The sequence below is a fragment of the Mycteria americana genome, chromosome Z (genome assembly GCF_035582795.1).
Source record: "Mycteria americana isolate JAX WOST 10 ecotype Jacksonville Zoo and Gardens chromosome Z, USCA_MyAme_1.0, whole genome shotgun sequence".
Classification (NCBI taxonomy): domain Eukaryota; kingdom Metazoa; phylum Chordata; class Aves; order Ciconiiformes; family Ciconiidae; genus Mycteria; species Mycteria americana.
This window is the reverse complement of record NC_134396.1, coordinates 55561932-55588871: the sequence shown is the minus strand read 5'-3', so window position 1 is coordinate 55588871 and position 26940 is coordinate 55561932. Positions and strand designations below refer to the sequence as shown.

At 35.9% G+C, this 26940-nt stretch overlaps 1 protein-coding gene across 1 annotated transcript in view; it reads right to left on the bottom strand.

Moving 5' to 3' along the window:
* Positions 1-3127: 3127 nt before the first annotated feature.
* Positions 3128-26940, bottom strand: part of MAN2A1 (mannosidase alpha class 2A member 1) — a 111497-nt gene continuing 87684 nt past the window's right edge. Inside the window, exons 17-22 of the mRNA XM_075526549.1 lie at positions 25783-25916; positions 24530-24671; positions 19598-19731; positions 9657-9851; positions 4452-4562; positions 3128-3525 (exon numbers count right to left, since the gene is read on the bottom strand). Of these exons, the coding sequence (XP_075382664.1) occupies positions 3373-3525; positions 4452-4562; positions 9657-9851; positions 19598-19731; positions 24530-24671; positions 25783-25916 (869 nt within the window). The 3' untranslated portion in view covers positions 3128-3372. The remainder of the gene's footprint in view (positions 3526-4451; positions 4563-9656; positions 9852-19597; positions 19732-24529; positions 24672-25782; positions 25917-26940) is intronic.

Here is a 26940-nt window from a genome sequence, read left to right as displayed (position 1 = left end):
TAATTACAGCATATTATATTAGCATTATATTATTTTCTTAAAAGTGTTCAGTCTAATTACAGTTGAACTATTATTTTGACTTTATTTTCTAATGGTGTGTTTGTTAATTTAATTTACAAGAACAGCTTCCATTCCCTTACTCTCAAATGCGTAAAAAAGAAATGAGATTAATTAAAGTAAAAAAAAAATTTCTAGAATTTTACACCTTCTACTGTTTTCTGCTAAGTCAGTGCAAGGTTTCTTTTGTGAAAGAAGAGGTACCCGTTCTCTTCCCACACTGTGAGATCACACATGTTTACATCTCTGAAGTTAGCATCTATCTTCTTCTGTTTGGCACCTGTGAAATAGATTATATCTTTCATCAGGAGTTCATCTCACTACAGATAATTGTCATTCCCTAAAGCTACCAATATATCAACCTTCTCAAAGAAGGCATGCTTGTTGTTTCTTTTTTTAAAAAACGTAAATTAGCTATGGCTAAGGCATTAATGACACTGACCACATCTCACAATAACATTATCTTTTATTAGAGATCTTATTTTACATATCCCCATAAGATATAAAACCTTCCAAGAGAAAATATTAAAAACCTTCAATTGAAATCAGTTTGTTTCAGACAATATGAGCAAGTGAACCAAAGACATTTAAGATAAAGGAATGTAAAAAAAAATTCAGTACGGGTATAACTCTGGTATGGAAAGTAATTACATTGTCTTTAAAACCATACTGGAAGGTAAGGATGCTTGTTTCTCTTAACCAGCAGTTATAAGCCCAGCAGCTATACAAATAGAAAAAAGAAAACAGTATGATTAAATTAGATGGCCAATGCACAGAAAAAAACAAGAATTTAATTGAAATATCCAATATAACAAAAATACAGTGTAAGAATTCATTAAGAGTTGTTGAAAAGAAAAACCAAATAAACCCAAAACCATTGACAGACACATTCTGAACCAATTACAATAAAATTTATTATCAGACTTTGACCGGAGTTTTGAGTTAGATAAGGATTTCAGGAAAGGATCCCAAATTGAAGGCTGCTCTGTTGTTACACAAAAAATGCAAAATAAAGGAACAAAGATTAAATCTGCTGGTTAAGGAAGATTCAGGCATCATGATTGTACAGCTGATGACAAAAGAAAAGATCCAATGCTATATGAAACATCTTTTGGAAGCAATTCCAACAGGCAAAATAACTTTAAAACTTTATTGCATCAAAATTTTACTTTTCTGCCCAATAAAACTGAAATAGTTTGAAAGCTCTCTTGCACAGAACACATAAAAGTCTCTGAAGCATTTTAATTCTGAAGATGCAACAAAATAAATGTTATGAGAACTTTCTGCTGGCAAGTCTACCAAGCTTTGAGTTCCAACAAAAATAGTATTTTCAAATACAGCTAAGAAAACTTACAGTACATGTTTATTGCATGAAAACATCCATTTATTGGATCCATCTGATTCTTCCATTTGTGGTTAGTGGTTCTTACATTCTTGATATAACTTGCACCAGATCCTACTAAGTATTCCATTAATTACAAAACACACAGTAGATTGAATTAAGTAGGGAAGTCTACACAATCCCAACAGAGATCCAACCTATGACAATGCATGAAATCAAAGTTTCACTTTCATTTTCTTTTACAATAGCCTGTAGCTACATGATATAATTTGATATGCTGTGGAACAACAATGATGAAATTAAATACAGTAGGCAATATTAGGCTTAGAAAATAGCACATCTTTTTACCAGTTATGATGACTTTTCATGCACTACTATTAAAGACAAGCAATGATGTATGGAAAAGTAAAGCATAAGCAAGAAATAGGAGAAGATAAATGAAGACTAGGAAATGGGATCATACTCAAGTGCATGTCTATATAGATTAACTGTAAACAGCAGCTCTACTTAGGGAAATATTTTTCACACTTGAATGGCTTCAGCACTAAATATGAATTCTTTAATATGTGAAAACAAAGCAAAATGTAAGACTCCATTCTTCAATAATGTGAACACTTGCAATGTAAGTGAGGTTGCAAGTTTGAAAAATGTTGTTTAAACTATAGGCACATGATTCTGAATTAATAGGTCACCACAGTCTGTGACATGCAAGCACATGTTTTGATGGATTTGCAGACTATGTCTTGCTTACTATCAACTCTGCATCAAGTTGCAATTTCCTTGAAAGCAGCTGAATTTAGATTTTACAGTATTTTTTTTTGTCTGTTTCATGTTATGACATCATTTTAATACATTCAAATAGTCAAAATATTCAGAATAAGATAGCACAAACTTGGTGCAGGAGGACATAGATCAGAGTGTGGCCAGCATTGTCAAATAGGAGATACACAGCTTAAGTATTATATAAACTACCTTTCCCCAAAAAACATTAACATAGACACCAAAATTGTAACAAGACATATCAAAAAATAAGGCACATTTATCTTGATATGGTAATCTTGAAATAGAAAACTCATTTCAGAGAACATCGGTATCTAAATGAATTTTATAAAAAATCTTGTATTCATGATAATTATGGACATTTCTCATCATACATGATAATGGAATAATTGCACATATCCCAGTGTGTCAAGTAACAAAATGGGAGTTTTATTAAACATTTCCATTGCAAAATTATTTTGTAGGTTTATGTTTTCCTATTTACATAACTCAGGTGAATGGTAGAAGTATTAAAATCTACCATCACTTATCACAAGTACTGCAGGCTTTCATTTTACCACAATTAATAATCCCCTTTGTGTTGAATAAACTGAAATTAATTGTGGAATAAATTGAGATTATTGTCATTTATATAAATGATTGTAAATATTTGGACATTAGCTACTACACAAGAACATTTTATTCCATTTTATTTCCAAGCTGCATCAGGACTTTCTACACGGAATTACTTGTACATAAATTCATCAAGGATCAGCAAAGAAGGCTGTTTAAAATCCAATCCCCTCTTTATGAAAAGTAAAACACCACAACATTATTAGTTAGCATTTAACCTGAGATTTAATCTGTTGAGAGGTTAACATCCTTAGAAATTTCTTCACTTGTTGCATTAACTTATACTGATGTCGCTATTTTATGGAAAAAAAAAAAAACCAACAAAAACCAAAAAAACCAAACCCCCCCAAAAAAACAAAAAACCCCCCAACCAAACAAAAACAATCCCAAAACAACGAAACACAAAACAGTTGCTTGCAACATGGCTTTTCACTGTGTTGGTCAAAAAAATTATAGAATGCATGTTTTTCTCACAGTATCCAGAAGCTGGAATAACAACAATGTGCTTCTTATTGCACGTGAAACTTAGAGGAGATATAATTGCAGATTCCTCTTCTCTATCTAAGTATTAAAGCCAGATTTCATCTTAGCCGAATCCGGAACGTATTTATCTCCATAGAACTCATATTTATTTCACTTATATTTCTGGCATCCGGAGGTGAATGCATCAAAGATAAAGATGCAGGTGTAAGACTTTCCACTCTGAATTTGTTGAAGAGTTTATGCACCTTTATCTGGAAGAAAAAGAAATATATTTAGAAAATACAGTGTATATCTTAAAATTTACTTTAACCTAATCTCTAACAATGATCCAAATTATACATATCCTTACAGGTATCAGCACACCAATTCTTACACCAAAGATTATGAATATTTTTAAGTACCATGTCTCAAATGTTATACACTAGATTAGATCTTTTTAGGCAGTGTTCACTTGCCACATTTCAAAGCAAGTTAGTTAAATCAATATATTAAAAAACTGATCAGAAATGTTTGGATTAAAACTCTTCTTGTTTCTAAACAAAACAACACTTACTCTTCTGCTTAAAGAAAATCAAAATTTCAAAATTTGATTACAAAATTTCTACAGATTCATAACCATCTAGTCCATCTGTAAGCCTCAGAACAAAGTTGTATAATTTATATTTCATAGTTTTATGTATCATCAATTCTATAGCAACTGCAAAACACTCAGATATTTGCAATAGTGTAGGTCATGTAAGTGAGCATGGATAGACAAAGGACGTGCTATAATAAGCAACGGTTTTCAAAGTAACAGTCACATAATTTGTGGGTATGTTAATACTATTCAAAAGATACACTTCAGAAGATGTAACTTGACTCTCTTTACTTAGTAAAGTTCTAAAACACTTAAAAATTATTTAAGAAATATTGATCCATGTTATATGAAAACAACATTTACAGGAAGTTAATGAGATTAAAACTGACTTAGAAGTTTACTTGTTGATGCTTACATGGTCATTCCCACACACCAGCAGATCCATATCTTTATCAAATGGAAAGCAGCTTTCAAGATAAACTATTATCCTGAAATATAACTCTTGAGAAATAACTACCCAGACTTCACCTATAATTTGATTTAAATATCAATGTTTCTGCAATATTTGTAAGGTAAGCTACCCATAAAATGTCAGTATACCTTTCCCTGAGTAGTGGAACAGAGAAGACCCATGTCTCTGTGTGAAAATCTGCAGTCAAATCCCTTTCTGTGAAGAATCAGAGCAGCTTCATCAGATGGCTCAATATCTATCTACAAATAAAACAGAATAAAAAATTACTCCGAAAGTAGCAGAGCTAGAAAGATATTTTAGGACCTCATAAAATTATCATTACCTTACAGTGACAGAGCCACTTATGCCTTAAATAATCAGCCTAGATTGAACAGTCATGTTTCTTTTAATGTTTACAAGACTAAACATAGAAAGAGCTAAACAGCAAAGAGAGTTTAGATATACAAAGTACAACAGAATATAAATTTAAGTTGTTAACCAAGGAGTTCAAAGCTCAATAGATGCACATGTACAGACTCAGAATTTAAGTGTAGCTATCATAGTTGTATTAATTGGCTTCCCAGAAAAATTATATGGCAAAACCAAAACCACAGTAGAAATCATATGCTAATTACAATAGCCCATTTTAAGTACTCATAGTGACTATGTTCCATCAAGCTTTCATTTTGCAAAGCTGCCCTCTAAAATCTAACTCAGCTTAAGATGTACACAAAACCGTACACTAAAATACAAATATTAAATAAATTTTATCTTTATAGATAAGACATACAGTGCTCTTGCGGCTCAATAGGCAAAGAGTAACGCAAGAGTAACCCACAGTCTCAGCTTCCTAGTTTGGACCAAATCACTTAGGGCAAATGGTCACAAGAACAGCACATAAATGCCTCAAATAAGAATCTTGTTTTGATACGTACTTTAGAAAACAAAATCATATCCTAGAACTGGCTGGGAAACTTCAATTTATACAAAAACTTCATTTTTTTTCTTTTACACTAAGATGTAAAAACCCATGAAATCATACAGCAAGAATAACAGAAAAGAAATTATTCTTCACATTATAGATGAAAGTGCATGCAAGCTATCTTCACACTACACGAGTGGCACATGACAAGATGCCCGTCATGCTGCAAGCTGTTTGCTGCATCGCTACACTCACCTTAGTCATTTATTTTCTATGATGCATTACTTTATTTCTTTTTTGTTGTTATTTTATATTCTTCAGCTGTTCATCTTATTACATATATAATGAGGGCATAAAAAAGATGGTTCTATCTGCAGCCATGCCAGCTCTTCGGGCTATTTTTCTCTAATTTATTTCTGGTTTACTTGTTTTTGTCCTAGCACTTTTTCCCAAAAGTCTCTGCCATGAGTTAGGTTCATTTCTGGTACTTCAGTAAGTATCTACTGCCTTGGAGAAACCTATGCCAACAAGCATTAGGCATTTTGTGATGCTCTAGCTCTTGAAGGGGTAACAAACGAGAGAGGTCTTAATCTAACAGACTTCAGATCCAAAACAACTGTCTCCCAATAAAGGAACATCTTGATAGCATGACAAATTCACAGTATTAAGTACTCATTCAGATAATAAAAAATGGTAAACTGATAAACTTAGTGTTTTCTAAGTAAGTTCCTCATTTAAAATAGTAAAAATTTACTCAACAGCATTTAGAATTGAAATGAGATACTTCCCAGTAAAACATTGACTGGTAAAAACTCTGCATAGTTTACAAATCTTGAATAAAACTCAGTTTAGGAAGATTTTCATTAACAACATTCGCTTATAACCACCTAAAATCAGGTTTTTAGTTAATGAATGGTGTCTACAGTCAGCATATTCAAACAAGTATGCAGTACTTAATATCACTGATGGTTGAAAAAGTTATTCTTATCCTGTTATTGGAACAGTAGTACCACTTTCTACATTAAGTAAGGTAATATTTTCCATCTCCAACTAAGAAATACCTGACTTGGTTTTCACCGTCACTGATGTGACACTGTTGCACTTGAAAGTAGACATTTTTATGCACACAAAATAATACCATCTGCCTAAACATCAGATTAGTGAAATATTAAAATTCATACTGCAAAAGCATGACTTCCTATGGGGTAAACTGATGTTAAAAATGACAAGCCAGTAATGGGTATCAACACTTTCCCTATTACAGCGGAATTATCTTGTAGTCATCTGCATAACAAATGCATTTATGCATTTCAAATGATGGCATGAATAATTCGTCTCTTAAGTTTTTAGAATTAAATATTATCTTAATTAAGATTCGAAAGATTTAAAACAGAAAGGTAATAAACAATTAATGACACCTTCAAGAAAAGAGTTTTAGTAAGTATAAACATCCATGATATAGTAGTCAACCTTTTAGAATTCCCAGGACTTTATCATTCACATAGCATCCATGTGTAATAAATTAAGCTGTTCTAACCTATTGTCAAAGCAGGTGTATGACTGAGCAAGTTGCCACAGCCTCCGCATCTACTTTAACTTACCTTTTCTTGTATCACCTCTAGGTAAGCTAGCCTCCGCATCTGCTTTAACTTACCCTTTCTTATATCATCTCTAGGTAAATTAGATTAAGTGTATGCAAGCCGAAGGAATGTCTGAGCACGGATGAACCTAATTTACATCAAATACACCTTCTAAACATGGCCATGCTAACTGCATGAAAACCTATAACAAATTTCTCAATTTTCAACAAACGACAATATCCTTAATCTCATAAAACTTCACAGCATTGTTATATGACAAAAATTCCCTAACTACTATACTATCAAATCTCTGACTGCCCTTCTTGGAAGAGCTGCCAAAGTTTGATTTGATTTTGATCTCTGAGAAATAAATGCGTTTCTCATATCAGGCTTCTAGATGGAAAAAAAATTCTGCTAGGCTTTCTCATAAGCAGTATCCCAGGGCAATGCTGCTAAAATTTTGATGAGAAAGAAAAACCATTTAAGCACTTTTTTATCTGATTACTGTAAGCTAACAGACATGCATTGAAAAGTTCAAGCAACATGACAAAAATATATGTTTATATTTAGTAAAAAGGGACAAATGTACTCAGTTTTTAAATCTTGAGGCCCAGTCAGTAGGTAAAAATCTGTGTCAAAAAAACTTAAAAGCTGGAGCTTTATTAAAAATTTCTTTAAATTTCATATTCCTAAGGCATTGGACTCTTCCATGACAGGATAACATATCTTACAGCAATAGCAATATTATTCCCACCGAGAGGAGCAGAGTTTAAAGGGAAACTAGGAGTTTCCTTACTTTTTTTTCTCATTTATGCTTTATTGCATTTTCATGCATTCTGATTTCTACCTTAAGTCTTAATAATAATACTTTATTTTAATTTTGTACTATTTTATCTGAAGTTGTAATGATGTAACTTCTTGAAAATCAAGTTCAACAGCTAAAGCAATGGAGAAGTAGTCTACGTTTCTGGGAAAAATTGCATTGCGTCAGTTAGCCAGAATTACGACACTTGTCATTCAAATTCTTGGAAGATGGAGAAAGGAAGCAGAAAGTGAGAAGAGATTTAAAAACGCCCTTTTGGCATGCAAGAAATCCTTTGCAAGGCATAGCACCATTTCTGCTGTGGGGAAGAACTGTTCTGTACCTATAACAATAGTGATCCTATCCTATGACTACAGATAACTTTCACTTTGAAGTGCACAAAGTAATGCTGCAAGCTCAAGAGCTGTCAATCAAGTAATCATTGAGATATACAGTCGTGAACAGGGAAGAGATCATAGCCTCAGACAGTCTTACACCGACTGGGATAGTGGGGCCAGTATAGCCCTGATAAAATAGTAGAATTTATCTATGAGTAGTTAACATTGAACTCAAAACAGCAGACCCAGAGCCAGCCTTCCATTTCACAGGCTTCATGGCCACATGATACAAAAAAAAGGATGAAGTTTAGGCCTCGAAAAGGGAGAGGGGGCATGTTATGAAAGTCTGCTCCTGAACTGGACATACTGAAGCAAACAGGTGGTGCTGAGCTGGCTGAGGTAAATGGAAAGATTTTACAGTGAAGTGTTGAACATATACTTCACAAGAAGATTTAATTCAATATGAAGCTTTCTCAACTCTTCAAAGGCATAAGACCCAGAGAATCAAGAGTTATTCCACTTTGAAATTCAAAATAAGAAACAGTCACAGCTGAAGGAGTGTATATGAGATTGAGGCACTAACAGAGAAAGTGTGAGAAAGCAAACTGATTCTTTAAGTTTTAAAATAAGGATTAAGACGGAAAATTAAGAACTGTGATAAAACACTAGCTATTAAGAACTATGAACTATGATTAAGAACTATGTTAAAAAATAAGAACTATGATAAACCAGTATCTAATGGCAAGTTTTGCAGATACTCTGAATATAATCTGAGGTTATTATAGATGAGCAGTTCTACCTCAGCCACCACAGAGACTCTAAGGGAGAAGGGACAACTGTAGGTTGCAAGTATCTAAGTATGGCACAATCAAAAAGGGATTTAATCTATGGTAACAGCACTACTGAGTGATACTGCAATACAGCATAAAGTTAATATACCCGCATTTTAAAAGGTGTTGAAAAACTGAAAAAAAAATTTGTACAAGAGCTGGCAGAAGAAGGACGCACAAACAGTTCTACTTCTATAGTTTATCAAACAGAAAATTGAAATATGGTGGTTACAATTGTATAAGTTCCTTTGCAAGGGAAAAAATGATTGAACACAGAACAGGTTTTTTGTTTGGGGTTTTTTGGTGTGTTTTTTGTTTTCTAAACCTACCAGAGAACAGTTTCACAGGAACCAACAATTGTAAGCAGATGTTAGAATAATTAAAATAGGTCTTGTATTTAAGCTTAAAAATATTTTAACAATTTATTCTATGGATGTTAAGATGTGGTAGATTTTCTTTAAGTCTTCCAAATGGAATCAGATGGGTTTAAAACTACACATTTTATTAAAAACACAAATTATTGTACTCAGAACAAAGTTTAATGACCTTATATTTAATTCATCTTAATACAGAAGAGGCCAAAGTATATGAACTCTTCTGCCCTTAAACTTTAGGAATGCACTCAAATGTGCCCCCTTCGGAGACAGAATAATGCACTATGCTATTATGTTGTGAAAAAACCAATTCCTGTATTTCACATTACTCAAACTGACACAAGTGCCTAGTTCTTGCAGAATTAAGAAAAACTAGTCACCACTCTGCAGTTTATCATATTAAAAAAAAAAAAATCACAGATTACTTTCCTAGAATAAAGTATTTGATTAGGCTATATTATTAAGCTATATCACATGTTTGCTCATAAAAATAGTGGTTTGACCTTACCTTTGATTGGATTGTCCTCAGATTGACTATATGCATGTCACAAGGCATAGATGACATGAGTGGAGAAAAAGTATTTAGCATCTCTGGGACACCTGAATCTGCGTATGTTGTCATTGGAATTACAGGATGATTTAAGAAAGAAGAAGTCATATGGCTAAGAAGTGAGGGAAAACTGACTGATGCCTTCTCTTCTTTCTGCAAAATACAAGAGAAAGTATTTGTAAAATCAAGTTAATACACCATCATGTCTAAATTTTGAAACCCACTTATATGATTCCATTAATTTAATAGAAAATTTTAATTTATAGACTGTCCATTTAATCACTTCTGGAAACTTCTAATCATCCACTAAGTCTCTTTTCTAGTACTAGGTATATTTCCTGTTTTTACAGATCATTAGTACATCTTTCAAAATGATCATTAGATGATACCTCATTTTACACCATTCCGCAGTTTTCTGTTAGACTTTGATGTGTAAACAATGTAGTTTAGAGAAAGGAACTAGCTACTACTTTATCAAGTTGCTCCTATTTATTCAGTATCTAGTTGAATACTGACAGCCAGCCAGTCTTTTGCAGGCTGCCTTTTCTGTATAAATTTCTTATCTACTTTCTTCAGATTCATCTAACTTGTATCCTACATCCCTCCTTTTTAAATCTAACTTTTTAAAACTGTTTTCTGGAAGAAATCAAAACTAGCATCTTTGTCTTGGTCCACAATGCAAAAGATTTCTTTCAGCAGTTTCATTTCAACGTCATGCCAGCAAGAACTGAAGGGACTCTCTCTGAAGATTTTACAAGTTTTGTACTTTGCCAAGTTTTGTATTTGCAGTGCTTTGGCTGCAGAAGCTGTGCTACAAACCCGAGATGACTAAGGCCTACATATTCACAACAGCTAGTTAAAGCTCCATAGAAGCCAGAAAAGAAAACAAAGGAACTTTAAAACTCTAAAACATTCTGTTTTAGAATGTCAGTGAAGTTAAGGTAGAAATGGGTGAAAAACTTATTTTGCTCTTATTTTTCCTTGCATACTTAATCACATAAATCCTGCTTGTTTATAGTTAAACAGGTGATTTCTAGCAAAAACTTCACAGAAAGTTTACTGAAAACACAGTATCTTAAGCATTGATATCTTAAATTTGCATTTTATGACAGGCTGAAAACATGGAAATAAAAAATAAATGGGAGATACTTAAAGCAAAGGGCTGGATTCTTTATCAGCTTATAATGGACAACCATGACAGTAATTCCCGTTTTGGGGTGTGTATGCATGTATGCATATTTATTTATACCTCTGCAGTAGCATTAAATACATCCGACAGTGTATCAATTGAAAATCTGACAGAGCTGAATTGATGCAAGATGATAATTTGTTTTATTCTTGGTGCTTTTCTTAGTAATGGCTAACTCTGTTTGCCTCTTTGGTAGCTAGTAAGTATTGAGGTGAGTATTTTTATACAATTTTATACAATGAGGTGACAATTTTTATGCAATGACAATATTATGACCCCCAAATTACTTTCCAAAAATGGCAATAGTTGATAGTTGTAGAGGATTGCTCCTCCATGGGCCTCACTACATTTATTTACATTGAATTCCATCTGCCACTTTACTGCATGCTTAATCAGTCTTGAGTCCTTGAATTCCTCAGTTAGCCTGGATTTTTTACTACCTTGAATAGTTCAGCATCACTGGCAAACTTCCTTGTCATGATTTTCTTCTTTTCCAATTAAAGTATGAGCAAGCTTGCTCTAAGTACAGTTAAAGCTAAAAGTCTTCAGTTCAAGTGACTGCATGCATGCTCTACCCACAGGGAAAATGTGGATGTACATGTTCTTTCAAAGAAGAATTCACTGATTCATCCCAAAAGGAACACCGTTTACTCTGTTGCCATAGATATGCTAGAGTCAGTCAGAACATTTTATCGTCAGTTCTCTTACTGTTATTCAATAATTTTTTTTTCTGTAAAGTTGATTGCTTGCATCTGAGAACTTAAAAAAGGTCTCCTAGAATACCTTACAAACTACACATGAATCGTCAAATAATGTATTCATCCTATTATAATATTTAAAACAAAAGATGTATCAAAAGCCCTTGCAACTGGTTCCTAGTTCTAGGCATGTTACCTGAGAACGAGCAGAAGACAAAACTACTGTCCAGCAACAACAACTATTTGACATCAGTTTTTCATATGCATTTTTAAACAACGGGTATTCATACTCAAAGCATTTGAGATCAGAGATTTTGCCTAAACAGAATTCACATTCATCCATTTCCTCCTCTACTTTTAACCATTGCCTAACATACACTGCAAACATGTTGAAGTAGGAAATCCATGACCCATATCCAACACAGTTCCCCTCAACTCCAGATTTCTCACATTTCAGGGACTCCAAGGAGTTGGAAAGAAGGGAGAGCCTTCACAGAAACAACTTTAAAAAAAAATGTTTTATCTAGATGCAAATTCTCACTGTAAGACACCCCAAATACTTACTAGGAGAAGGGCCACAGTTTGTTATGGGAAGAGTGACTGAAAAATCATTCTACTAAGTGCAACCTTATGCCTGGAAGTACAGTGCTTGCTGAAAACAAACAGAACTCATTTAGATGTCCTCATAACTTCAGAAACAGGTGTTCCTCAGAAAATGCCACCAAGGTCATTTGAGATGAAGAGACAGGAGATCTTTCTGAAAGTTTCTGTTCCATGTACAGAAAAATGCTGTGTACATAAACACAAGCATGACATCCATGGGTCAAAACCTTTCCCAAATCCCAGAAATCAGAAGTACAGAAAAAAAAAATGAGAGGCAAGTTTCTCTATTGGCTGACATGAAAGTAAAAAAGTCACCCATGGTAAAAATATCAGATGAATCCTCAGCCTTGTCTAGGAAAAGATAGCACAGGGCAGGTCAGGACTTCTAGGACTGAATCCTTCAAAGCCTTCTCTAAGGCTAACAGAAGTAATGTGAATAAAACAAGATGTTTTTAATATAAAGCTGCAGTAACATATATCGCAGTTGAGAAACCAGGAAAGATGGAAGGGAAGACACTGGAAACTTTGAAGAAGAATGTAGGTGGGAGAGAATCATTTACCATTAATAGGCAATGGGACAAAATTATCAGATAACCCACAGCAGCACCATAAAGAGTGTCTCCTCGTTTCCTAGATTCTGGAAATAACTGAGGACTGCAGAGAAACACAGTTTTGAAGGACTCTGGCAAATGCAAGAACCAGGGCTGATTCAACTTGGCTCTTTTCTGCTCCTGCTGTGTTTAGATGTTTTATCACAGCCATAAGCATTGTACTTAAGCATTATCCAAAATTCAAACTTTGAAAAGTTGCACTAAGACTTAGGTGGAGACTTTATCTTGAATCTTGTATTCCTACACCTGGAACAACAGTCAGTTTTGGAGGACTGCACCAACAGAAGTGCAGTCATTCAGTGAATCTATGTAATAGTAATGGGAATGGAGAGTAGAGCAGGTGTCAACAGCTGCCAGGACACCAAAGGAAAAAGGGTTTTACAGACACTGTGAAGAAAATGCTATCACAGAAGATCCAGAAGGGACAATTCAAATCCCACTCCCCTCTAGGTATATCACAGTCATGAAAGGATTGAAGTACGTCTTTCCCCTCTCAATCTAGTGATCCAAAATTTAAACAGGACTCTGGGGAAAGCGGGGTAAGAAAGAGATGGGAAGGTCTTACGCATACAGACAATGCATTTGGAAGAATAGTTACTCTATATGCACTATGTGGGTGTGCAGTACCCTGCAGTACCCTTTCAGCAGTACCCTGCTGATGCTAAGTCAGAAGACATAGTCCCACAGTCTCCATCTAATTAAAGTACTGCTCTCTCAAAAGTGGCATTATTTCCTCAACTTCAGTGACAGTGTTTAGCACTCAAAGTGTGAATGAAGCCCCACTGGCAGCCTTACAAACATTATGTACTGGCAAGATTCTGATGAATGCCACTGATATAGCTGAGTGTTGGCTTAATGAGCTCTATCAAAGCAAATACTGCCTTTTTAAACTACCTTACAGCACATTCATATACAGTTATCCAATTAGAAACTATCTGTGTTGAAATACAACCCCTTGAATGACTGTGCAAGAGATGTAAACAAATCCTCATATAGGATCTTTCCTTGTTATCAAAAGTAAGGTGAATAATTCTAAACTTTTAGTTTTGAGGAAAAACAATCAAACAAACCACACTCCAGTATAACCTTAGGTTACAATTTGCGACAAGTTTTAAGAATGGCCTCATCTATACAAAGTGCCCTTATATCAGAAATGAGCTATTTTATCAATAAATGGAGGATGGAACAGATTAAGAAAAGACTCAAGGGTTTTCTGGTAAAAGTTTAAATTGAGGAACTGAAGTCCCCAATTAGAGGGGAAAAACACTAATTAGATCCTTCAAAAATCATTTAGTAATTGAATGGAAGAAAGAAATGGAACATACTGTAGAGAAGAAAGTAAAGCTGAAACAGTTGGTAATTGGACTTCAATTGAGCTAACAGAGAAACAATTAAATTTTCAACACAGACAAGTAGTCTAAACTTTCCCATACAAAAGTAAGGAAAGGAAACTAAGGCAGACAGAATATCAAATCACAAATCTTGACTCTTCCTCTAGACTGTTCTCTGCTATGAACAACCCTAGTTAGTAAAGAAATTTAATGATAACTTCAAAACCCCACCAGCATTCAAACTATCTGATCAGACATGCTGAAATGTGGATGCTGACTTTGGATGTCCATGCATTCAAGTAACATCTGGAAACAGACAGAATTCTGGGCCTGCTAAATCAAGGGATGCAGATCAAAATAGTCTAATACCAAACCACCTGGACTATTCCTGGAAGGAAAAAGTTCCTCACTCTCGTGTTTGTGAAGAAACAATTTTTATCTGCTTTCTCTATCACAGGTTCAGAAAACCAACCAGCAGCACTCTTCAAAAAAGAAGATTTCTGGACTGGAAAATCTGATCTGTGGAGTAAAAACACTCTTCAGAACATCTCTAATCCCAAAACATAGGGAGACAATATTACTAAATATCTCTCGATAATAATCTAGCAACTGACAGCAATTGAGATGGTCAGCCAAAGAATCTAAAGCTTCCCAAAGACAAACATAGAAAGAAAAAATTGTTTCTTTCTGTACAATCCAAAGACTGACAATCCATCTGCATGTTTGATGAGATGCTGCTTCTACGTGAGAAACTGGCTGGGTAATACTGTGCTACCCTGTTCATAGGTGAGAAACATAATGGCAGACAACATCATTGACTATGTAAATATTCAGTTTTACAAGACATGACAAAAATAAATGACAGGTAAGGACAGAAGCCTTAGCTTTAAAATTACAGACATTCTTCCTCAAATGCAAACATCTTGAATCCTTAACTATGTAGAGTGTTCCCCACTTGAGGAAGGAGGTGCCTGTAAACAGGAAGAGACTGAGAAAATTGCACAACATTCTTGCACACACATTGCCCTAAAGCTCCTAACTTGCAAGAAAAATTCAGATTTTATTTGGGACTGATACTAGTCAAATTCGTGAAATTGACATCAAGCAGTAAATGGTTTCAACTTAGTTGCAGGCTTTACCTGCAAGACTACCTGGCTGTTACCTCACCAAGTGAAAATCAGATGGATGAATTTAAAGCAAGTGCAGAGTTGCACATTGTAATACAAAAAAAACAATCAAAGTCTGACAAGTTCTGAAAGTCCTCCAAATAAGGATGTAACATGCCCTTTCTTCTGAGTTCAATGTCTGGAGCTAGGTTTTTGTGTGCCTGTAAAAACTCCTAGTGCTTTTAAAAAGGAAAGGAGAAGGATGTTAGAAAATGGGGCTTACACCCATAATGCAACAAATAGCAATTAGTCACAGATGAAAATTGGATGAATTCTTCTGAGGTGAATAATTCCTTTTCAGTGTCCAAGAGTGCAATGCTGATATAACCACATGCCATAGAAAACACTGACCATCACTTCAAGCAGCTTTCAAACTGGCTAGTGGTTGCAGAGGGAATTTTGTATGGAAATCAAACAAGGTGATAGGAAGATCTTCTCTGAGCAGTGGAATTCAGAACACTTAAGACCTCAAAGCTGCACAAGAATTTTCAGCAGAACAATTTTCAGGTAATCTCTGTAAAAAAGCAGGTCCTCTACAATGATTTAGACTTTTAGGGAGGCCCGGATAAATTGCAACCAGAAATAACAGCCACAAATATGAGTACTGAACAGGCAGCTATCCTGAAATCTTGCAAAGACTATAAACAAGAATACTGACGCCAGATTATTTTCTGCCATAGTAGAGCATCAGTCTTTCCCAAAATCCTGCGAAAATATAAGGGGCAAAAATCCTAAAAGAAAAAGAATATAAAATATATATCCTTTTATATATATATGTATGAAAATATAAGGATTAGATATGCCTGAATTGTTCAACACTGAAATATGCATCGGTTACATTATAGTTTTGCACATCAAAGCATAAATTCTTTTGGCAACATGTTTCAAGTCCTTTATTGAGAACCATGATCTGGAATGCTTAGGGTTTTTTGATAGCTATTGAAGTGACCAGCAAAGGAGGACTGAACTGAGCAGACAAAAACTGATAATATCTCTTTACCTCTGGGAATGGAAGATTTTCTATCAAATTCAGCTGGAGGCTGTTACACTGGAAATGCATTTCTGCCACATGAGGTGAAAGGGGTCCCTGGAGGCTGATTACAGAGGAAATGAAAATTCTGAGGCACTGTAAAATATCCACGAGGCTGTGAGCTGGTTCAGAGCGACTCTAAAATCACCACAGAGTTTCTGTACTGTCTGTGAATTCTTAGCTAGCACTGAGATTGCAGGTGAAGAAAGTCTGAAGTCTTTTGCACAGAGGCACTATCACAGCATGAGTATTTACTACTGGCTAGATGAGCTAGAATTCAAGAGCCAAAACCCAGGTAACATTAGGATGAGGGACTTAGTAGAATACAGGCTACCTGAGTATGCTAGCAGTTACTAAGAATTCTACATACCCGCTGGACAGGTCAATCTTACACTTCAGGACATTCATGTCATTTGACACTGCATTAAAATACACTGTTCAGGGTGGAAAGGAAAGGAAAAGTTGGGGAAGAAAAAAAGTATTTCAGAAATGTACATTAAAAGACACTTTTGGTTGATATTGTCATAACCAAAAAACTCCACAGTAGTTACACCAAAGTGATGCACATTTATTTTAATTACTTTTAAAGAATTGGACATCCTACACTTCACACACTCTCCTTTTATGGGCAAGTTTCCCAAAGAGCAGAAAAAATCCTATTCTTCAGAACTGTTTTTGAGAAAAGACAGAATGAAATACTTTGGAATACACTTTAGGAAAAGCTTGTACTGGCAAAGATGCCAAGTGATCAAAACTCTCTCCTCCTGCAGCTTCCATGGTTCCTCAAGTCAATAACAAAATACGGCTTGACAACAAAATTAGGGTCAGTGTATGAGTCATACTGCAGCCAATTACATATATACGCTGCATATAATTTCTTCATAATTTTTCTGACAGGGCTATTTTTAAACCATTATAACAACTACCTCCTGAGTAGCAATGCAGAAAGAAAGAAGAAAGAAAAACAGAAGGAAAGGGGACTACTACCCTTCCTTACTTGAACACATCTGAAACAGTTACATGAATCAGCAAATGTTGCCCGTGTTCAGATAAATTTTGAAAAACAAAATGCTAGAACACTCTTAATATAGCAAAGGGGAATTCCAGATACAATACCAGAAAGATAATGTTTCCTTAAATATCTTGCTTGGCTCCTGGGGGTTGTGCACACTGTATCAGTTGGGCCAACAGCACCTCTTTGTGCCCACTCCCTCATAGCTTTGATCCACCTTCTTTTCAAGACCCTGCAACAGTGTATAAGATCCAACTGCCCTTAAAGGCTTAAGCTGCAGCTATTTAAAACCCTTATAAGCTCAGCAGGAAGAGTCAGGGGGAAGGAAGGCAGATGCTAGAACACAGGTACCTAAAACGCCTCGAAGATTTTTGATCATAGCAGGTAACTGTCCCTTATCCTTTGAAAGATTCTCGGCAACTTGCACAGAATCTTTCAAAAATGGAGGAAAGGAAGAGGATTTCAGTAAGAAAAGGGAAATATATTGTTATTCTACTGAGCTGATGTCTGACTGGTATCCCAAACAAACTGGTAAATGTATGCAAAGACACATGTAAATATTTCACTAACCAGATAATCTGAAAGGCCGCCTTTGTTCTAATTGAGGTAACCTTGAACTATTTTCCAAAGCAGTGTTTTGGTTTGAAGCGGCAGTGCCGTTCTGAAATTAAACTTATAGCCAACCCCCACTGAACCAGGCACCATGCTAGTTTGCAGAGAAGTCTCAGTGTGCATGGACTAGTTTTCTTTTAGAAGGAAGTAACCAAGAAGCTCCCCTGGAGGCATGCACCAAATGTGCTCTAACCCTTCACATCTCCATTACGCTCTGAATGGATGACTAATCCTTTGGACAGTTTAAGTCTGTTCTGACACAAAACTAGACCTGCTTTGTGCAGGAACTGGACTAGAAGACTTCCAGAGATACTTTTTAGTGAGTTATTTTATGGTTCTATGGAAAATACCAAAACTGCACACAGTGTCAATGCAAGCACCATGGCACTAACTGATTTGATCTGCTCCTGTTGTTTCAAATTATTTGCTAACGTAAACATAGATTTCCATGTCCAATAATTCTTACTTACCAACTTCACATTCTAAGTTAATACAACACAAATTACCCTGGGTACTAAAGAGGTTTTCTGTGGCAGTACAGATCTCTCTGCAGGTTTCTTCTTTGCAAAAGATTAACTTGTGCAATGCTCATTGTTGTCAAAGCTAGACTGCTGCAGAACTCAAGTTAGCTTCTTTCAAGTTAGCTCAGATATTTGCACACCACACTGATAAATTCAGTTAATATGCTGCCTGTGTTATACAGGATGAGGAACTAGAAAATCATAATGACATGTACAACCTGAAAAAACCACTGTCAATCATTAAGTGGTTGAAATTAGCTTTAAGCTGGATATTATCATCCTCTCACAGTGGTTAATGATATCCATTATAAACCAGAATTAATTCCAAATTATCTGCATATTCATTAGCAGCTCAGTATACAATCTCTCATCTTTAGCTATGTACTGATTTTAAAATATACTCAGTGCTGTCATCATAAGTCTACTTCCTCAGTATAAAGATGTACTTCTTATTTTGTCCTTCTCAAAAATGATAGGAAAAAAAAGCAAAGAGAGAAAATGCAAAGAACTGAAAGAAAATTGAAGACTTATTCAGAAGACTAATACAGAAAAAGGCAAACTGAGATGATCTGTGCAAATAAAAAAAAAAAACCCTTACAACAAAATGGTCTCAGCTTTCCCAGAATCATAATGAAGTGAGAAGGTTTATATGTCTGGCATCTAAATATTTCCACTTAAATCTTATTTCCTAAGAAAATTAAATTTATAAGATGTTTTCTCCTTCTACTCATTCAGCTGAAATAATTTGTCAACCTTTGTCTAGATCCAGTTAACTTTGTTAAGAAGCAGAAGTCTCACTAATTAGCAATTTTTTAAAAGCTTCCTCAATAAAGAAAAAAGAAAAAAAAATGGAAAGAAAAAAGAAGAGTCTTCCACAACAGTATCCCATTTATGTCTTGAAGTATGAGTCAGAACGCAGACACTGCAGGTATTTGTGTGAAAAATAGTGAAAGATGAAGTCTTCACAATGACAATATGCAAGCAAGCTGACAAAACTCCCTTGGAAGCTACATTTCCTTAGTTCTACTGGTCATGGAATAATATCTTTACTGAAGTCACTGCTGCTGCATAAGAAATAAATATTTATATCTTAATTAGCCAGAAAAATCCAGACAGTGAACCCTACCACATCTGTTCCATGCCTTCTTTCCAACAGAAGTCGGAAGACATTAGCTGTAATCTTGTTATCTTGGACACCTTGTCCAAGGCCACGGTTGTCATCCTGCATAAGTCGACGATCCATGATCACTTCCAACTGACCTGAAAGAGCAATACAAGGATTATACTGCTAACAAGAACATGTAAAGCTTCTATGAAACATAAGAAAAATACCCTGAAATATAACTTATAAAGAATTATAATTTTTCTCTTGCATATGGAAGAGTAATAGCAGATCAATATTGTTAGGACTGACTATGAAAGCAGTTAATATCTTCGGGCTTTGGCTGTTTACAACCTTCCAAAAAATTTTCACAAGCCCTTTTGAAGAAGGTCCTGCACATTTTTAACATAAAAGTCTAAATAGAATTTTCGCATGAAAAGTTACTATTGTTAACTATAATTTGTAACAAGGATACTTGGCACATCAAGCATCAAAGAGGAGAAGCACCCCAAGTAGCTGCAGCTGTATGGAGACCTTCTGTAGAGGAACTGTCTTCACCTTACACTCCATAAAAGAGTGCACCTCCCAAATATATTTTTTCCTTTTTTTGTTTTTGTTTTACAGTTGGAGGCAGAAGGAAAACCAGGTAGGCAATATGAGTATATAAATACAATCACTCCTTCTTGTAAGGGTATTTTCACTTGTGGGAGTAGGGAAGAAAGGCACCAGATGAACAGTGAGTATGAAGTTCTGAGTTTATACTGAACTGTAGCATTGCCATTCACAATAGCTTTTTAAGCATGATGTTAAATCATAAATAGCTTTATGGAAGTTGACGTTCATATCTTTTCAAGTTTATATGTCCAGAGGGAAACTAGTTCAGGGCATGCAATTAAGGCTGTTATGTTTTTTGCACACTGAATCTTCAAATAAGTGTACTTGTTTCCTAAATAAAACTGGAAGACTGAAGAACAAGAAATGCACAATTTAAGCTACTAGAAAAGGCTAATTAGTAAGGTGGTCTCTTTTCTACTTCTGCAGCATTCTACAAATACTTATCCAATTTCTCTAAATACTTGTTCTTCCCTTCCCTCAAGTAAAAACAGATTTTGTCTATCCAGGATAGAAGTCAGCTGGCAATGAGTAAGAAGCAAACTACCATTCTGAACTAAAGTATAAGGCTACGATTGTGTCTCAAATTGATGGTCTTTGTGGATCACTGTATGAACGTGGGCTGACAGACAGGTATGATAAGTCTCTGAAAAAAGCTAGAACCACAGTAAGAGGGACAAACCTATGACAAATTTTTGACAAAAGTTTTCAAACAAAACTTGGAAGATCTAGATCCAAAACTACCTAACTGCATTTCCAACATTCTTTAAGAAGCTAGAAAAATGAAGGCTGAAAAAATAAAGCTTTATTATTCTTAAGGCGATTCTGAACAGCAAATACAAACAAAATAATCAGTGTGCTAAAGTCAGAGATAAAAACCATTTCTAAAGTGCATTAAATATTTAAAAAAGATTGTTGTAGGGAAATTTCTGGCTTAAAAATGGTGTAAGTATATTGCATGAGGCTTCAGGACATAAGTGATCCCCACTACCCCATTAATTATCCATCAGACTGCAGGGAAGTCCATCTCTAAATGACAGTGGTGCATATCATCTGTCTGGAGGTCTTCCCTGGGGCATGGAGAATAATCCACTAAGTAAATTAGAGAAAAACTAGATGGAATTTACAAGGTGGAGGATGTTCAGCATCTAACATTAAAAAATGATTATGCATCCAATCCCACAAACAGGAGGAGAGATGGAAAGTAGGAATAAAGTTGTGGCATATGTGCTTTAGAGTTTTTGATCAAGTTTCTTAGAAGCTGATGTTGAAGACTGATAACAATACAGTGAGAAATCCTATTCCATATTGCTGAGATCATCTGACAGCATGAGAGTTAACTAACTGCTCCATAGTAAGGAACCCATCTCTAATCCAAGAATGAGAAGTGAGAAATAACCAGCTGTTCATATAAGTCTCAGATGGTGGGTTATGCCTTGAGACACATAGTCTCAGACACAGGGATACACAGCTACTGAAGGTGCTTGCCTAAACTGTAATGTTTTTGAATTTTCTTCCAGGATCCCTTTGAGATCCTGAAGGGTCTTCAAAAGAAGTATCACGAAGCATACGACTTTCAGCAGCCACAGAACCTTCAGCTTCTCTTTTAAGGAGTATTTGTTCTCTTTTAAGGAGTATTTGTTCTCCTTTAAGGAGTCCAACATGCACTCAGGACAAAGGTAGTAAACACAGTCATTTAATGAAATACTACCTAATGATAACAAATCAGATGAATATGTTCTCCTTTTTTTTCACTGGGCGCAAAGTAAATATTTGCTGTTGCTAACTATCTCTTAACCTTGAGCGACATAATAGAGTTTGTCAAAGAGTGACATAGTTAAGAAATTAATGCTATAAGCAGGTGTGAGAGACTGAACAAGTTAATGTCTCAAACGTTGTGGCGACTTGAGGCGCTATTTGCATGGCGACAGCAGGTCGGTGAGCACGGGGTGGAGGAGAGCGAGAGCAGGACTTGCGCGACGTGGAGAGCACGTCGGAGGATGCGCGGTTCCGGGTTCCAACGGACCTTACCATGTATGGCCAGAGGTCACACAGAGTTGATCTGAGGAAGGGGCTTGCAACCGCCCGAGAGACCCCTTGCGACCACCCCACTCCCCCAGCACCTGCGCAGAAGATGGAGAACTTTCTAGAAGAAGAACCGTGTAAGTCCTGAAGGGGTGTACCTGGAGGAGGGGATTAGCCTATAAAAGACATGCCCCCCCCCCGGAAGAGCACGCGCACCCACCACTGGAGGATTGCCACGTCTGTCATCGTCATCACGGGATCCAAGGGTGGTGATGCTTTCTCTTCCTCTTTCCTCCTCTCTTTTCCTTTCCTTTTCTTGCTTCTCTCTTCCTCTGCTCTTCCAATATATATGCAAGTTTGGGATAAATTGTGACGGGTTGCCCGGAAAATAGCTCCATTGCCAAATCACCTTTGTTCGTTAAGCTCACCAGTTCGTTAAGTTTGTCCGTTTGTGGAATTCGCCAGTTTATAAAGTTGCTGGCCAGCCTGTTCTTCTGAGTCATTGTTGTGACTCTACCGACCACGTGGCTCTGCCAAGCAGAGACTGGCTTTTGTCGGTACACAAACCATTGGGGAATCAAAAGGATTCACCCCTCTTGCAACCCACTGAGGGGGACGAGACATTAATTTGGTGTCAGAAGCGGGATAGACTGTTCCTCTGAGTCATTGTCGTGACTCTACCGACCACACGGCTCTGCCGAGCAGAGATTGGCTTTTGTTGGTACACAAACCATTGGGGAATCGAAAAGATTCACCCCTCTTGCAACCCACCGAGTGGGACGAGACACCAGGTATGGGATACAACTTTTGCTCTTTTATTTAACTGGAGTGGGGAAATGCCTCTAATGTCCTCTGACTGGGCTGAAACCAATGCTCACAGAAAGCCAGTTTCTCCCTGATACGTAACTGCAATATGTCAAAGAGCGCTAGCCTTAACTTCCCCACCTTGAAGATAGAGAGTGGGGGTCTCTGCAGACTTAGACGTTGCGTTATTCTGTGATGCAGAGACTAGGATCGTTAAAGAACAAATACAGACACTATTACAAGGTAATGGAGCCTCTGCAGGCTAATTTAGTCTCCAATACCTATGTAACAAGTGCCTACAAACATTTGGGGGTGTCAAGTTCATTCACACTGGATCACGCCAAAGGGAATTCGGTTTCTAGCAATGGAAGGCATGAAAAAATGTGTTTTGGGTCTTGTATAGGTGGTCTTGGAACAAAAGGCTGATATTTTCCACTATGGTTTTGTTAAAGCATTGGTGCATAGGCCAGTGTTAACTCTTTGCCCTAAAATGAATTTGGTTTGCTAATACTGCCATCAATCTAGTACAGTATCCACCTTTTGTCAGAATAGACATGAATACGACCATTTTTCTGAAAAGAAACTGGGAAGTAGGTTTTGGCATAATTTCTGATGGGCTTTCTTTCTTCTAAGTATTCATTCCATTGTTTTTCAAAACCGTGTGAATTTAAACACAAAATATTACAGCAAGGAATTCCACACCTCAAATTATGAATTATATACCTTATTTTGCCCGCTACATGCTAGCTTTATTTGAATGCCTCCTCATTCTGGTAGCAGTATAGACTAAACTACTGACCTCTGTTTTCATCCCTCCAGGCCATTCATCATAACCTTCTCTGCTGTGAGGGACACGACTGTGTCCCTTTTGGAATTCCTAATATGAATTGATTTTTTTTGTCAACATATTCATCAGCTCTTTCAAAGTACTCCATTAAATTTGTGAGGTATGATTTTGCTCCAGAAGAAGTATGTTGATTCTTACCCAGCGTCATTTTTATCCTTTATTTTGCTAATTCCGGTCTTCAAAAAAGCTGCTATTGTTTTGCTTGACAGGGATGTTAGGCTATACTGCGTAAACCTTAAGACTAGTACTTTCTACCCTAAAGCAAATAAACAAATCAAAAAACATGATCAGCATCACATTATCCATCTTAAGCCCTCTGCTACCAGACCAACACAAAAGTGAACAAACCACTTAGTTTTGCTGTTTCATCCTTGAGTTCCATCAGAGTTCTTGGGTGAAAAATACCTGGTTCTGACAACTTATTGCTCTTTTTGTCTTTTCCATAATCTCTTTGTCTCTAGTTTGAGACAGATCTTCCATTGAAGATGACAGGATCTCATGTGGGAACAACCTCTACCTCCTCCCTATGGACGTATTCGAAAACTTGTTGGAATTGGAGAAACATATTTCTTTTCTTCAAATGCTAGTAGATATGGTAATCTCTGAATGAACTATTTCAGACAATCATGAAGGATAGGCCTTTATAATATCTATCATCTTATACTTACCATTTTTCAAGCTTGCAACACCTAGAGACTGAGCTGAATGAAGTGTTAAGCGAATGCCAACATCTTGGATATAAGCCATTGTAGTCATAGGATAGATATTTGCTTGAAGAGGCAATTTGCTCATCGTCAGCCTGGGCTGGATCTGCAGTATGAACACGAACTTCAATAAAACACATTCTTTTTATGCATTTAAATTTCAAAGACCTTTTCAGACATTTATCCCATGTGCTTTAGAAGCCCTGATTGACAACTGGCACTAAAGCATTCACTTGACTGTATTATTTAGCTTTTTGGAGATTTGTGGCTAAAATTACCACTTTGGAAATGATAACTTCAATGTACTTTTAGATCAAAGAATATTTTTAAAAAACCTGAAAGATTCATCAAGGGAACCTATAAAAAAGGAATAATCACAGATATAGAATGAGAGAAAAATTCTTCTCCTCTAGAGAGCAAGCAGTGAATAGATTCAAGGTAGCAGAAAAGGAATTGTTGGTTTATAATGGGAACTTATTAAAGTGCTAGTGGTATTCTTGAATGGTACATGACAAATGAGTAGTAGTATTAAAATTGTTTTCACGTTTAAATATTCACTGTACTGTCTCCAGCAAAATGCAGTACTACACACTAACTGGAAAAACAGTAGTCTCTTAGTCAGCAGGCATAGTTTTCAGTGTATTTGCAAAACAATTTTTAGCAAGTAAGGAAGGTAAGGAAAAGAAAATTTTCTTTCTGTTGTATGTGCTGCAGAGTCCAAATTAAGAAAATAGTCACACTATATTTCATCAGATGCATTACCAATAGAACAAGTTATTACACTCCAAAAATACATCTCTTATTTCCACCACAGCAGCAAGCAGTTGTTCTCTAGGTCTGAGTTGCTGGACCATATGCACATCTAGTGTTGTGCTACCCAAAGGGCTCTAATTAAGTAGACAAAGCAGAGGGGAAAGAAGGCATGCAGATATACAAGCAACTACATCGTGGCTTGTCATAACTTGCTATATTACAATTCTTACGTTAAAAAAGATATAAAGGAATATTTAACAAACTCCTTGAAAGAAAAAGGTTGCTACTTCATCTGGTCTAAATAAAATTTTATAGTGGATACATTTTTAAAGCTTTTCTCTTTTTAAATGATTAGTGGAGTTTAACATGAGAGTTTGATTAATATTAAACTATTTACAATCAGAAGTATTAAGACAGCCAAAAACTGAGACCCTAGGCTTTTATAATTAATAGACAATAATTACCTGATATCCATTAAGATCAGTATAGAATCTATTTTGACTGTTTATGTCAGATGAAATTCTCATTGCAAGCTCACGATTATATTCTCCTCTAATATCCACAATATTGGAAACTTCAAGAGACTGGCCTTCCAATCCTACAGGAAAAAGATGCATTTAAAATCCTCTCAAATTTTAGAAGCGATTGCCACATATATAAGAATGACTATGCTCCCAGAACACAGTGATCTAGTTTTCATTCTGTTATATCTAACCAGATATTTGAAGCCAGTTCAGTTATGTACCATATGATATAGCAGTACTTCTAATTCAGTACTTATTGAACAGACAGTCTGAAACCTTCACTGAAGTAGAACAGAAGCAATTCATGATAAGAACCAGTGTGGGTTCTGGTAAATCGGTAGGAAACAGCACATGGCCGTTAAACGCCGTCTTTAGCAGCAGCTAATACACTGGAGCAAGACTTAGCCATTCACTTCTCCCCTTGACTCTTACGCAGCTGTAGCCATTCACAGATAAGAATGAAGTTATCAGCTTCCTGACAGCAACTATTCCACTAAGCAGGAAACAGGCCAGCTGTTTTAACCAAAACAGGGAGAATCTTCCTTAAGGACAGTGAATTAAGAAACCGCACACTGATATGACCACACCAGGACACAAGTCTTTGTTGACAGGGAAGAGGTGCCTATTTATTAAAAGAAGGATTAAGTATCTGAAAATGCAGACAGATGTTCAGTGAGATTTTTTTCTACAGTGCCTCACACTGAAAACAAAATACCTTTAATAATAACCTGATGTTTTCAAACAGTTCGAGACACAGTTTGGACTGGAATCATAGCATCATTCAGCATGACCACTTCTACCCTTTCTGTAGTCTAATAGGACTAACAATTGTGAAAAGAATTACGCGAAGCAGAATGGAGATATGAAACTTCTCTTTGTAGTGAGATGAAATTACATGGTGCTTGCCTGATGGATTGTAAACAGAAGACAGTAGCAAGTGAGGGACTGATTAACCAACTTAGTTCTTTAAAACTTGAAGACAGTATTTAAAAATCTTAGATACTAAATACCTTTTTTTTTTTTTTTTTAACCATTCACTGTATGTCAACTCACAAGACCCAGAGGCATGCTCATCAGTTTGGGCTCCTGAACTGTAGA